At 38.9% G+C, this 15830-nt stretch overlaps 1 protein-coding gene across 3 annotated transcripts in view; it reads right to left on the reverse strand.

The window, feature by feature from the left end:
* Positions 1 to 15830, reverse strand: part of SVEP1 (sushi, von Willebrand factor type A, EGF and pentraxin domain containing 1) — a 128080-nt gene that overhangs the window by 96978 nt on the left and 15272 nt on the right. For all 3 annotated transcript variants that reach the window (XM_050987141.1, XM_050987140.1, XM_050987139.1), the window contains exon 3: positions 14628 to 14804. In XM_050987141.1, coding sequence (XP_050843098.1) covers positions 14628 to 14804 — 177 coding nt within the window. The remainder of the gene's footprint in view (positions 1 to 14627; positions 14805 to 15830) is intronic.

Genomic DNA, 15830 nt, shown 5'->3' on the forward strand with positions numbered 1-15830 from the left:
CTGGGAAACAAGAAATAGACTTCCTTTATCCACAGTGTGAAAGAGGGACAAATTGGCAAGAGAGGAGTCTGAGCTGGGATGAAAAACCCATTCTTTAACAATTAATGTGCTACACCCAGAGGAATCTGGACAGAAGTGAGAACCTCCACTGCCTGAAACCCCTGGGACTCGCTGGAATTACCACAATCCAGCCAGCACTTGCTCAGCACAGCCTGCACTTTCTTCCAGAAGCAGGGAGCAGGAGTCTCATGTTACAGCTAACTCAACACATCACCTTCTCCTGGGATTGCTCAATTTAACAAAATAAGGGAGAAGGGTTTAGAAGCTGACAAAGCACGCACCCCCAGTCTTCACAACACTAATAGGTTACTGCAGTGAAGAACCTGCCTGGTGGTTCAAGATCCATTTCCACTATGTTCACCAACTCAGCAACTTGAACAGCTTTTTGTTCAGTGATTCTTGGGACTGAACAGTAACCAAAAATTACTGTCTGCTCAAACTCAGTGAGCAAACTGGCTTTCCTGAGAGAAGCCAGTTGTGTAGGGAATCCTGGAGTAGTCAACAGACATTCTCAGATTTTCTTATTCCCATTGATACAAAAATTGTGAATTTTTTCTCTGGCAAAATATTGACAGAGCCCTGTATGTTTCTGAATAATTTTGCTAGCCTAACGTGAAATACTCCTTTTCTTCTGCTGTCTACAACACCCACTCCCAACAGCTTCTGGTGCATATGATCTGGGAGTTAAAAAAAAACCCAAACCAAAAAACCAGATACCTATTTCTGCCTTCTTTCTCTGCAGATCAGAGTAGTGCTAGTGCTCAATCACAGATGGGGAATGCAGCAAGTAAAAGTTATTATAAACAGGAAAGAGAAGCTACTTCTGCCAGACCCTCAATAAACTGTCACTACTGCATTAGGTGCCAAACTTGGCCTCATTTCCACATCCCTTATTTTTATCATTAAATATACTTTTCAACAACAGTGATTATACTCCTATTAAGCAACATTTCTGAGCACTGAAGATATAGCACATGACTGTGCAGATGGAGAACATATGTCACTATTTCCATGTTTATTTACTTAGCAGCCCAGGGTAGGAAACAGAGTTTTTGGTTAACTTAAGACTGCTGGAGGACATGCAATGGCTCAGGCCAGTAATCAGGCCATAAAAAGTGGTGGTTTTGCCAATTTTTTTTTACATATTGTGAAACTATCCCAACTATCCCTGCACAGAGTTCAGTAAGCTGTTGTAATTTTGATGTTATAGTTCCTACTTAATTCCTGGAATCACTACTGATACTCCTGATTTACCATGAAAAATGCCATAAATCCCACTCCCCATTCCTCAAGCAAAACTCTTATGGAAACTGACAGGATTCCCTGAATTCTTTTAATATTTTCCAAATAAGGATATAAAAATAAAGCCTTGTTTATGGAAAGCCAGAGCACTGAGATAACAACTAAGTCAGTATGCTCACTTCTAACTGCTGCTTGCTCAAGAAACATTTGGAAAATTGACTGCTTCTCACTTCATTTTCCCCAATTGTCCCTGCCCCCCCACTGCCATTCCTTTGCAAGATACAAAAGATATCCTTAAGAACAGATCTGACCCTTGCTAAAGCAGTATCTACTGCAGGAAGAGGGTCACTTCAGATCTGAACCGAAGAAAGGATTTTTAAATACTAGGTACTGTGGCTGCCAACAAAATGAACATTACTGCTGCAAATTAAAAGGGATGAAAGATAAAAAAGATTTTGTTGCAGTACCTTAACCAAATACACAGCCTCAGGCCTCAGTCTAACACAGCTTCCTTCTCTGAAGAACTGCCATTCAAAGCATTTCTGAAGTATGCTTTTCATCCCCCACTAGACAGCTGCTCTGACCTAATTTTCTTCAATGCGGGAATCCTCCCATAAAGAAAGAATCCCAGGGCAGTGAGACCTACATTTCTAAGGCCCCTATTTTGCTATCAGTAATGACAAAAAGTGCTATAGTAGCACCTGTAAGATCCAAGGACTTTACTGAAGGGCAGTTGATTAAACTAGAATGAAACACCCTGTGGCAGCTGCCAGAAAGGGAGCAGGGAAACACCAGAGTGAGGTTGTCTCAGGAACTGTCAGGTTCTCAACCTCTCTGCACATTTAAGTGAATCTGTGCTCTGTATCCCACTTCTCCATCCTCTTCTCTGCTTGAAAAGTAATTGTTCCACCTTAAAAAGGCAGAATCACTTGTTCTCCTTCTAAAGGTCAGCGAGATTCTTTGCATGTTTTGGGAGACAGAAGGTCTGCCACACTTCCAGTCCTACCTTCTCTTTTAAACACATGCTTTCTTTCTAAGCTATTCTGCATAAATAAAGCCATACACATCTTCAGAGATGGAGAATAAGGAAGGAGGGAACACTCTTAACAGCAATCTGATGCAAAAAGGAGAAAAAAAAGGTAAGCGGCAAAAATTATTAAATCACTGCTCAATGGACTCAAGACTCAAAATTATCCAACCACAGAGTTTTAGCTAGAAAATCTATTTCTAAATAGCACTTGATTCCAAATAGTTTCACAACATAATTAATGCTATCTACAAACATCCCAGTTTTTCCTGAGATGGAGCCAAATTCTTAGTTAGTTTCTTTTACTTTTGCAGACTGTGAACTAGTGAGGGTGCAAGTGACACTTTAAAAACTACCACTTTGATTATGAATGCATGAGGCACTGCACTTTCTATTTCAATCTAGCAGGCTTCCCAAAAATTACCTTAAAATAATGAGAATAAATCAACCTCTAACATCACTGGGAGTGAAGTTCAAGATGTTACAGACAGCTTGGTGAAACATCACATTCACAGACCTTGAACTTACTACCATTAATACTTGCCTGTGCTACAGCCTTGAGGCAAAAGCCAGACAAGTCACAGCTGTAATCCATCACCTCCATCTGGAGGGATAAGTAGGTAAAAAGCAGGGGAGCAAGGAGGCAATAAGGGCCTTCTCACAGGCTCCCAGACTGCAAAGTTGCCGCCTTGTCTGAGACAGAGGGGAAGGTGCCCAGGCAGCTGATGATAAAATACTGTTGATGGTGAAGCACTATCAGGAGAGTGAAGACAGCAGAATCCTGGAGGTGAGCAAAGCAAGATGCCTTGTTTTTTAAGCTGGAATTGAGGGCCATACAAACTGTGCTTTTGGGGCCACAGGATAGCTTATTACTGCTTCTAGGCCAAACTCCTCTGGCACTTAGGGTGGGAGAGCCATTATCATGGGTGACTTTTGGGCCCGTCACTACAAGAAAGACACTAAGGCGCTGAAGTGTGACCAAAGAAGGGTAGCAAAGATGCAAAAGCATCTAGTGCACAAGTAGCTGAGGGAGCTGGGCATGTCTGGCCTGGAGAAAAGGAAGCTTGGGGGGGGAAATTATCGCTCTCTAGAGCTCCCTGAAAGGAGGGTGTAGCCAGGTGGGTGCCAGCCTCTTCTGAGTAGCAAGTTACAGGGGAAAGGAAATGGCCTCAAATTGCACCAGGCAAATTTCAGTTGGATACTAGCAAAAATTTATTCACCAAAAGGTTAAGAAAGTCAAACATTGGAAGACACTGTCCAGAAAAGTGGAGTCATCAAGCCTGGAGGTTATTACTAGAAGTGTAGGAAAGTTACTTAGGGACGTGGTTGAGGGGTGGACCTGGCAGTGTTAAGTTGATGGTCAGAATCAATGATCTTAGTGGTCATTTCCAACCTCAACAGTCATATGATTCTATGAGTATTGAAAAGGAGTGTCACTGCTCAATAGTGAAAAAGGAAGGCATGACAGGAGCCCTCAGCTGCTGTTACGCTAAAGAGATACTGGCAGAGGGTTTTGACCACACTACTTCTGCTCTCAGGGGTTTGGGCTGTGAGCACAAGGTGAGCTACTGGTCCACTTTAAAAGCCACACATGAATGCAGCTTGGCTACTCTAACTGATTAAATCAAGCGACTAATGAAAACTCAGCCTCCTTGCCTCTGTGCCATGACCTAGCCAGAACCCGTGTGCTGCCCACTGGGACAATTTTTTAGTGGTTTTGGCCAACCAGGAAGAATACTGGTGCTCACAGAAGTGCCATGTTTTTAAAAAGGTGTTGCATTTCTAAAAGACAGCAAAATTTATATGTGTTTTACTCCTCTACAATTCACAATGACATAAAAACTCAAATGAAGGGATTTGCAAGTGACAGCATATTTTGCTACCAAGTTGAGGCAAAAGCTCAGGTTCTAAAATGAGGGGAACATTTGCATTTCATGTGATATTCTTTGCAAGCTGACAACAGAAATAGGCCTAAAGGATCATAATATGCTTAGGCATACATATTAATGCCTCTGTGAGACAGAAAATAATGCAAGTCCAAAAGAAACACCAGCTTAACAGCATGTAACTCTTCTGGTATATGACTATGATGCTTGGCAAGCACTACTTACATCTTGTGCTGACCCTGACTCCCCAAAACAAGGCTACTCAGCCTCCCACTTTTCTCCTTGTATTAGAAAACCTTAGTCCTGTGAACTGAGCTTCTTGGCTGACTTTTGCTGTATTTCATACTCCTGCAAGAAAGCCCCTCTTCCATACCTTCTTTCTTGGGGCTCAAGGCACCCTGTGTCACAGGGATAAGAGATGCAGAAGATTCAGACTAGCTACCTGCTGCATTTAAAGTTCCTAGAGCACCTCCTCACTGGACTGGACTCCCCAAAGTGAGCATGCACAGTGCTGCAAGCGTCAGATGGACTGGACCTGACTCCCAAGACACTAAAGTTATTGCAGCAGGCTTTAGCAGACTGGCATTCCCATGCCTGCACAAGCTTTGTGGTATGGTCTGAAGTCGGCAGGAGGGCAATGTATGAAACAAGGTATAGAAAGAGAAAACACAATAACAGGCCAGGGCTTTCTTCCAGAGTTCCAGATATTTTTATACAGGCATAAAACTCAGACTATATGTCTTTAAATTCTTGTGACTTAGGGTATTCCCAGACCATCATGTAGGTGCTTCTGTGTTCCACCAGAATACTGCCTCTATCTCTACACACTGTTTAATGCCACCTATGTGTATTTCCAGATATGAGTTGTTCTAAGGGAGCACAATGAGAATGCAGCAAGCACTTTTCTGCCATAAAACCAAAAAGTGGCGCTGACATGGAGCCTGACAGTAGTCAGAGCAATGCAACACTCTCAATTAATCTGTGAAGTACTCACCAACAAACAGGTCGGAGTTAATGGCAATAACCTTTGGAAAAAAGAAAAGCAGTACTAGTAGCCTCAGTGTAGAAAAGTTCTTGTTCTTTATCTTCTGGAATATTTATTTGAAAAACAAGCCACATGCCACAAGGAGATGGCAATTTTGCATGGACACTTACTAGCATTTACTGGAGAACACCTTTTCTTTCAACTTTTTTGGGGCAAAAGTTCCATGCCCCCCCTCCCTTTTTTTTTTCTTTCTTTTTGTGTTCAGAATATTTCTTTTGATGTCAGGGGAGAAAACCCCCAGCACATTTTGTTAATTGCCAAGAGAAAGAGCCAGTTCTTAAGTTGTTACAATAAGTGCAAGTTCTGTATAAAATCAGCACATCTGCCCATACTGACAGAGATGGTAGATTTTTGCCATTTCTCTAGGCTTTACACAACTTAAAACCTGCAATTTAGTCCCTAATTTAATTGGGTTTTGTTTCAAATCTGTCAGGTCCAAATGGTATCTATAAGACATGGCTATAGACCATATACTAGTTAGACCATATATTTAACTACATAATACTCACTTCTGTAACATCAGAGCTTCTCCACTCCCCACCAACCCCAAGGTCCATTAATTATTCCTACTCTTATTGACTAAAACACCTCCTATTCAGTAAATTTCAGACTAGGGAGAAAAAATTCAACTTCTCAAACATTCAGGCGTTAGCTTTACTAAAACATCTGCATTGGAAGGGTTGAGTTGCTGTCCTTTGTTTTGCATGGTTACAAACTAAACTCTAGGGTTTTGGCTTGAAGATGTTTCCGTTTTTATGCAGAGTCCTGATCCTGTTTTTATCAAATCACCTACAAACCCAGTAAAAAACAATTTTCTATTTGATGAAATCAATCTGCAGTGCTGCCTTCTCATTCCCTAGGGATGGGGTCACACTCCACTACACAGTCAGCATTGTTTCATTGAGAAATCTGGGCTATCTGCAGCAGATTTTAGGCTAATAGAAGAAAACATGGCTGCTTGTAAGACAACCAACCAAACATTCTGGCTGCTGAGTACTTTGCAGGTATAATCAGTTTATCATAGAATATTTATAACCTATCTGCAACCTACATGCTGTAATTCTTCTTCAAGTTGAGTGGGGTTTTGAACCCTTTTCATCACAATAAAAATGTCCATGGTCTTTGCTTGAGTGGTATCAGAATCTGAAGTGTTTCTGGACCCCTGTGGGTCTGGAGAAACAGAGAATGTAGGAGAGAGCGAGAGCACAACTGCAGAGGGCAGAGAGGGTTCTTCCCTGAAGCAACTGCGAAATGATCTGAGGAACCTGCCAGACATTTCCTGCAGAGAGCACAGAGAAGTCAGCTGGACAGGACTGAGCTAAAGAGGGAGCAGAAAACCAACCTTAGCCCTTCCCACTACCATGTTTATGCTCTTGTGACAGTGGTAGATGAGTGAACAGACAGTAGTAGAAGAAGCCTCTATATTGCCCTTTGGATACACATCCCTTGAAAGGCTTTGCATAGGTCAAAATCTGCAAACAAATGACTTATTTAGATGTGGGTTATGACCTGATGAGCTTTGTGCACTTTTGCTGCTGTTTTCTTCTCTCTCTCAGCAAAGCCAAGGCTAGTAACAGGTCACCGCCTCTGAACATTTGCAATTGCTGCAAATTGCACTTTATACGCAATATTATTGTATTGGGAGAGGACCAGATAATTTTGCTTAAAATATTAAAAGTACTCTTTCTTACAGGGAAAGCACTTTGCACGGGCCTGAGTAGAATGAATTTCACAGCATAAGTGAAGAGAATGGTTTAAAAAAAGGGGAAAATATTCCAACACTTCCTTCTTAATTTGAAACTGATTCTGAGAGTTAAGAGTCAAATTTGTTTGACATATGACAACTACAGTGTGTACTATCCATTAAAATCCAAATATAGAGACACAGAGGATGCCTGATTTTGTCACAATGGGAGTGCTGTGCTCAAGCCCAGCTAAAGGAATCAGCTTTGACAAGACTTCAGGTGCAATTTATGACGTCAGAAATCCTGATGCTTATTCACAACCTCACAGGCACTAAGACTGAATCTTTCAAGTTTACTGTAGCAGAAATTACTCTCTAGTAATGACTTTAGTAGTTAAATATGAAGTTTCGGAGCCCTGGAGAGCCACCAGGAACAAAGTAGGTAATTGAAACAAGTCTTGAGTATTTTAATCTCTCCTCAATTCAAAAATTAACACTTTGCTTTATACTGCTCTCTTATTTTGTCCTTGATGCACTGTTTCAAGAATTTAAATATTTTCTTCTCTAAGAGAAAATCTACTAAAAAGCTCAGAGAATGCTAAGTTGTCTGCTTTTAATTTGTGAGATGGCAAAGGTTCAGGAACAATATGTCTGCAAAAACATCCTGGCTATGTGTTTCTGAAAAGGTAATGAAAGTAAGATGATACTATGTGATCCACAGAGGCAAACAAAGAATGTTGCAGTAGAAAACTTTTCATTTAGGATTTCAGGGGACAACTGTTCCAATAAGTTCCTGCTATGATGCCAGTCACAATCCTAAAATAGATTTTCAAATATACAGGACAAGTTAAAGTCTTATCAAAGACCCTTGTCAAATATTTTGAGCCTAAACTGTTTACAAATGAGTGACAGCCGGCCGACGAACATTTTAAAGAGTTAATAAGGCATGTCCAGGGCAAGCTTTTAAACTACCACTCCTACCAGGACTGCACTGTTGAAAAAGGATGTTTTCAAACCATGCACAATCTCAGTGAAGGTAAGACAGACTGCTTTTCCTCCTGTCTGGGGCCTCAGGGCAAATCCCAGCCTTAACAGTAAAGGTTTTACAGTCATTTAACTAAATGTGCTTACACTTTTATTAACCTTTTTTAATAGAATGGTTGCATGCAATGTTTACCTTGTGGCCAAAGGACACATGGAGACAGGCTCTATCGAGAGCCTAAGTCTGACTGACACAGAAAGAGGAAGATTATTTCTGTGTCATGTCTATTTCTGATCAGAGTATGGTATCTGCATCTCTCAGCTCCCCCAAATGGTTGATTTTTCTTCTCCTCAAATTGCACATATATTCTGGAGGCTTTATTTTCTTAACATTCCGAGGTGACCAAGACATGTCACTTTGAAGATAAGGAAAAAAAGAGTAAGTTGTACATCACTTTCTAATATTCCAACAAATGTATTGCAGAAGCAGTTCTGGACTTCATAGGAAAGAGTCTGACTTAGCATAGAAACTTATTTTGTAAAGTCTCAGCCAACATCTAGATGGAAAGCATGGATGTTTTCGTACAGGTGTAAAATTACACCACTGTTTTTCTGGTCTGCATATGTCAAAATTGAATCTGGGTTTTCACCTTCACCCTACAACTTCTTTGTTAAAGAAATGCACCAGGAATGATGCAGAAATGCAGAGAAAAATTTTTTGTTGGTTGTGTTTTGGTTTTTTTTTAGCTACTGGGTTTTCATTTTCTGCCACAGTTGAGTTTAAAAGTCAAGGGAGACAAGTTACATGGTACAGAGTTGAAAAAAAATACCATAGAAACATTGCTACCCATATTAGCTATCATGTTACTTACAATTTTTACTTTTGCAACAGAAAATTTATATAGCTGATACACAACGTGAAGAACCACAGTTCCAAAGACTTGATCCAGATCTCACTGATACTAGTGGAGATATATTTATCCACTTCAAACACCTTGTAAACACCCATACCTACAGGTATGGTGGAACCCACCAGCAACTTCATGTGCCATTTATTTATGTGAAAAATTTGTACCAAACTGACTAAGAAAAGATCATTTTTTTACAATTTTGCAGGCAAAGCCCCTGCAGTTAGATGTTATAACTCATGCTTTTCTGGTTTTTTCTTTTTTTTTTTTTTTTTTTTTTCTTTTTTTTAATGGAGAGCTCACAGTTTGACTTGAGAGTTTGTGAAAGAGTTTTTCTGGTAGACTAAATCTTGATTTAAATTCACTGCCAGAAATGCCTCATCTTCATAAAGCAGGTGGTACACGAACTACTTTGGTGTCAGAAGTCACCTAAAATAACAACAAAGCTACTGTAGGATCATGCAGCAATCTTTATCTCTATTAATCATTCACACAAAACAAAAAAAAAACCAAAAGCCCAACCAAAAGCCTCTCCTGAGATGAAGAATATGCTGACAATATACTTTTAAATTTTCAGTCCAAAGGAATTTATCTCTACTGTGTGCTACATTTTAAAAACTCTTGCAACATCCAATTAAGTTTTTCCCTCAGCCTTGCTTTGCTTTCTATAGCAACAACTAGGAGAAGCTCTACCTAATTTCCATAAGTGAAGCACACAATAAGGGGAATAATTTTTAAGAAAGCAGATTTAAATGTAAAAACCTGGAGTAGCATGTTTGCATGCTTCTAGATGTATTTATTTTGCACACAAAACACTTGTAAAAGCCATTTTCTTCGGTCTTCATGAAAACAATAATTATTAATGTTTTTACATTATTGTTTTAAGACTTAAAAAGACTTTTAAAAAGATAATTATCCTGCTAAACTTCCATAGCCATGTTTGTTTTTTATATTCACCTTTCTCATTGACTTTTCTTTCAGTACTCTCTGTGGAAAACCACTGGAAAACTGATTTATGTTTCTCCTGTACTAACCCATCATGATGTTATGCTACCCTCACCAGAAAAACACATTTACATCTCTTTTGTAGTTAACCATCACAATGTTTCCTGAAACTCTTACCCACAAAGAGTCACAAGAATTACAAGAAATCAAAAAAAAGACACAGAATGGCAGCAAGAAATACTTTTGCCATTAAGAATTAGGCATCAATTCAGCATTACTTGGTTACAGGCATTTTGCATCCTTCCTCTTGGTTTAGCTCCCTTCTCATGACAGCCAGGCATTTTGACACAACATATTCACAATAAAACCTCTGTGTATTATCACAGATTGAAAGTCACTGGGTAAGAAAGAAGATTAAATTGCAAATAATGAAGCATACAAACGCATCTCATCCCGCCCATAGGGTTACAGAAATGGGATCATGATTAAAGAGCTGTTCAGTAAAAGTGGTGAATCACAGGCTGACAGATGTTGTACACAGAGAAAGGTGTCTCTAGTACAGCTTTTCCGTCTCTACAGCAGGTGAGTCTAACTCCTAAGTCTTTCCAAACTGTTCAGGATTTGAAAGCATTTCATTATTGCTTCATTAAGAGCATACATTCCAACTTCCTTGCACAGCTGCAATCCAAGTCATTTGAAATCATCTGATGTAAAATTTTTATTTGATTTCTTGTTTTGGTATATCAAGATCTGCAGTGTTATGTGACACAAAATACCACTTCTTCAAAGAAATGCCCCTTTTTCAATTTGTCAGTTTTCAATGCCTGCAGGTCTCACAAGATGCCCTCTTTTATTGACAGCTGAATTAGAAATCAAGAATATTTTTCTGATTTAGAAATTAAAAGCAAAGGAGGAGAGAGAAATCAAAACGAACTCCCACCCAGTTTTAAGATGCAGAATCAATGACTGAGAGCATAAAATAGCACTGCTTTGTTAGACAGCAAGAAAATAAGTTCTAATCTGTAGTTCCATGAACTAATTCAAACCTTCAGATTCAACAGGCAAATTTAGCCTGAGATCTTACTATGCTTGAAGACATTTCCTACACTCTTTTTCACATTCCCTTTCTTGCTTTCTTTTCCCTCCCTGTCTGTCAGAATCTCAGAGTGGTGGTTCTCCTCCAGATCCACAGTAGGCACCTGCTGAAGAGTACAGCATATGTTGTATGTGTTATTAACTCTGGAAGCCTTGGGACTTGGAGGAATCTTGAAAACTTAGTGAAAATTTCTAAGTACCATCTGCCAAGTTTCAGGATGGTTGGCAAAGCTTCATTTAGTCAGTAACTCCTCCAGGGTAGCTAAAGAAATACCTCCCATAGAGAAATGCTGAGAAAGGGTGATTCAACTTCCGGGGAGTAGAAGCTCCTATCAAAAGGAAGGGAGGAAGGAGACAGCATGGCAGGAGAAATATTTACTTTCCTTAGACTAGATGAATCAATATTCCACCACTGGAATTAATGTTCTTCCTCTGTGACTAAGGAAAGAACTGCTAGTAGTGTATTAAACTCAAAAATTTTTTTTCCTAACTAGAAAGATATCCAATTTATGAACATCAGGTTTGGTTTTGCATTCTCAACAGGAACAATCCAGAAAATCTCATGGAAAAAATGCTCAGATGAAAATTAGGTCCACAGTCCAAGAAACCACAAAATGCAAATCCTCCCTCCCTTGCTGGACCTATATATCCTCAGTTTAAAGTCTTTTCAGTAATGTGTTCTGAATTAATATTTGTAAAAAAAAAAATTAAGTTTTCACATGTTTTCATGCTTCATTGGAAAGGCTCTTTAGAAATCTAATCCATGTGGTGTTTTGAAGCCAAGACTGTTGCCCTAGTAGCTGTGCATATGCTTACTGATATGCTGCATATTCCTAAATAAAAGCCTAGGCAAGCTATTAAATATTCATTTGGATGGTGGAATTCAATAATTATATCCAAGCAGTGAGCTAGATATAAACAAAAAAAAAATGAATAACCAGCCTAGAGAACAAGGAATTAAGTTACTTGTTCTGCCCTGTGAGCTGAACATCATCTTTATGGATACCTTGTTCTGCAAAAAATGAGGTCTACAGGTAAAACAAAAGAAACTAGTGGCTGTAAGACAACAGTTTCCTAACCTCTCCAATAACTGTGGCTGTTTGTAGGAGTAACTGATGAGGTGAACATGATGGGTGCCATCTTCAGTTGCATCATCTTGAACCTACAAGGTCATCAAACCCAAGAGACCACCTAAACCAGAACTTTCCAAGAAGAGTCTTACTCAAAAAAAAAAATTGTGGAAAAGGCATGTCGAAGACATATATTCTAATAGAAGATAGAGAAGAAGATACCAATGGTGATCTGAATCCTTTTTTTACTCTCCTATGAAAGGTGCGATTGATTCAAACAACTCATCTTTTATTAATGGAAAGAAATGGAAGAAAGAGTCCTAATGAAAAATCACAAGATTTATTTTTGCTGCCTTCTGAGTTTTTCTTTAGCTGTCTCTAGTTTGAGCCTCAAGGAATTTGTAATCAAGGAAAAGAAGGAGAAGAAAAAGTGAAGAGTTACTGAACAGGAGGTGCTCATGTACACTGCAGTACTTGGGTACTGGTTACAATCCTGCCTCCATTTTTCCTCTTGCTCCCTCCCTTTGCCACAGTTATCACAGATTTCTCTGGACACATGAAGTTCCCAGTGTGGGCCAAAAGTTTTGTTTGGTTTGCTTTTTAAAGCAGACAACAGTCAGTCTGTTCTTCCTTTAGTGGCACATCATCAACCATACCACAAAGAGCAGGAAGGGGACACTGAGTTTCTGCTTCTCAGCACAAAGCACGTGGCTCCTATTTTATTTTACAGAAGACTTCTAGGGTGTTTTCTGGTAATTATGAAAGTAAAAAACTGCAAGGATTTTTACGTGTTATTCTGATGCCTCACATTTAAAACCATAAACAACAGTAAGGTTGTTTATGAAAGCAGAGAATACAGAAGATAATCACAGAAATAAACACAACAGCAAAACTAACAGATGCTACATAGAAAAACAATTTCCCTCTTAATTCAAATTCTGTTAAACAAGCCTTACTGTATTAGGGAAACAAAGGCTAGTGGAGTATCTTCAAGTTTTGCCAAAAAAACCCTAAAATAGTCCAATTAAATTAAAGTCCTGTCACTGTAAACTTGCCACAAATCCTCCTGCACATTATAGAGTGAGGAAAAGTTAAGATGCATTCTTAAGATTCCTTATGCTTTACAAATCCACAGCTATGCTCAGATGTGAAATGTTAAAAAGAGGCTGGAATCCTTTTCAGAATAAAAGATTTCAAAATAGGCTCTTTTTCCTTTAAAGAACACATATTGTCTTTTATTTTTCTGTCTTGAAAAATACAAGATCTGAACAGAGCATACATAAAGAAAAGGTTTGAGTTACTTAGGTCAAATTCTTCCTAAAATACATGTATGCAACTTCAACTACCATCACATGCACAGCAGATGGCTGCAATTATCAGCTTACTCACAGTGTATGTAATACCAGACCCTTCTACAAATTTATTTCAGAAGCACCTACCAAGGAAGCAAAAATGAAACATTTGTCTGCAGCTGCAAAGTGCCCATTTTACGAAATCTGACTTTTACCACTTTTGGTGGCACTTGAAAGGTTTTGCTTACCCTGTCAAAAGACCCTGTCATAAAGAAGGGGCAACTCTAAAATGATAGTCCTGCTCTCTTTAAGAATAGCTCAAAACAGTATTTAATGACACAAACTACTGATAAAGGCAGAAATGTGTATGTATTTTGTTCAGTATCTTACTATGGCACTCAAGGTGGAGGAAAACTACTTTATGACAAAAGGAAAAATATGATGAAAATGTTGTTTTGTCTAAAATAAATTAGCATTAGAATTGAAAATAAGTGAAATGGAATAGTGTATCTGTTTAGAGTTAATTGAGCACAAAGGAAGCTGCAACCACTTACATAAAATAAAATTCTGATCCATTGTGCCAGAGCTGATATAGATTCCTAACTGCATTCCTGTACTCATGTTGCTTTTAAAACTCAATGAATTCCTGCTTACACACTGAAAAAAGGAAAGGTGCTCCAGAGTCACAAGGAGAATTACAATGTGATAATTGGCAGGGAGTGTAATGCAACTTAATAGATCAACTTCTGTAAATAAGTGTAAACTGTTGTTATTTTAACCATACTTCGAATGCATACGAGTAAAAGGGCTTGTCCAAAAAGTAGTAACAAAACCAGTACTAGCAAAATGTCACAATGACAAGTCTCTCTCTCTTTTTTTTCTTGATCTATGGTAATTGGAAGTCATCATGGAAGAATTAAAATACATTTCCACAATTTTAAGTTTCACCCAGAATTTATCCTGCAAAGATCCACATATATAGCCCCTCTCCAAACAGGAGACTTTAAGAAAGTTCAAAAAGTGATCAGCAAAACTCATGAGGGAAGAATGTACTATGAGCACTTGAGAGTAAAAGGTATTACCCCAGACTTGGTAAACTCATAGTCACAAATTTTTGGTGTGCTGTGTTTTAGGAAAGTTTTACTCTGTGAGAACATTTGCTCTATTCTTACCTCTTTCCTGTGCATCTCTTTGAGTTATTGCTGAAGACAAGGTATGAGGTGAATTTTACTGCTATAACTATTCTATGTCTTCAGCCAGAGAGTCTTCCAGCAGCCTTGGAAGCATTCTTAACCAGGTTCACAGCCATAATCCTAAACAGATCTTTTAGCTCTCGGGTAGATTAGCTATGCATTCAGAGCATGCAGAGAAACCCTGAGACATGAGACTCACCTGTACACTCATGTTGTAGTCCTTTCCCATAGTATCCTTTCTCACAGATGCACTCGAACTGGCCAGTGTGAGTGCCACACTTACAGCTTGCCATGATGTCACAGCAGTTTTCATTTGCCTCGCAGAGATATGAACAATGAGATATATCTTCTTGGATATAGCTGCCAGAGGGCAGGTCTGAAATAATATCAATTTATTAACAAAGAATTCAAGCAAGAGTATTGCCGTAGCCTCACATTATACCATTAGTGAAACATTTGTTAAAAGCCCTAGGCTCCAGTTCTAAGTAGGAGAGATGGCAGTATGGAGCAGAGCCTTGCTATGCTCAACATGCAAAAGATTGCTGTCCTTTTTCTGGAAAAGGGCCAACTGAAATCCATGGTGCACTCAGGTTTTCTACCTGTTTGAGTCTAACACTGCCAGAATGCAGTCTCACTCCCAACAGAAGCTGTTGGGACAGCTTTTCCCAGCTTGGCACAGAAAACAGCTTTTCCACATTTGGCATCAGAAGAACATTTGATCATGGTACGTAAAACCGTTTGGTCATATTATAAACTAAAAAACTTCAGCACATTCACATTGACCAATCCAACCTTACCTGGAACAAACAGGCTGGCAACAAAACACCAGAAAATCTTATTTTACATCATTATTTTCAAGCAGTATGTTTTTAAAAATTATAGCAAATAAATTGAAATGGCTAGTCTGATGCATGTTCTAAGCCTCAATCAAGCAGCTTTGTCAAACAAATGTTTAATTGTGTGTTCTCACTTGCTTGTTTAAACCTACCCTATATTTCAAAAAGAACTTTTATTTTAGAATATAGTAGATTAAAAGAGGAATCACAGTCCAAACTCTCTTTCCACCTCTTTCTCTTTCCAGTTTTACTGCATGTACAAGATCATAAACACAAATAGTATTGACTCTTGCACAGAGGGATCTAGATTGGTTCTGAACAGGCTGTTGTTGCTGTGTGAGACACCCTAAAGGTATTAAGTCTAGTTCTAAAGTGTACACTTGGTACCTCTTGTACCTGACTACGAGGTTCACCTGTTCAAGCACAAGATACATTGGACCAAGAGCACAGCCTGTTCTTCATAGACAAAAAGAAGATCTGAATGGATCTAAGCATGTACACACATCAGTAAGGAGAGTTTTTCTCACATCCTGTTGGTGATGAATTAAGCCAAATAAAGTATATCC

Source organism: Serinus canaria, chromosome Z (genome assembly GCF_022539315.1).
Source record: "Serinus canaria isolate serCan28SL12 chromosome Z, serCan2020, whole genome shotgun sequence".
Classification (NCBI taxonomy): Eukaryota; Metazoa; Chordata; class Aves; order Passeriformes; family Fringillidae; genus Serinus; species Serinus canaria.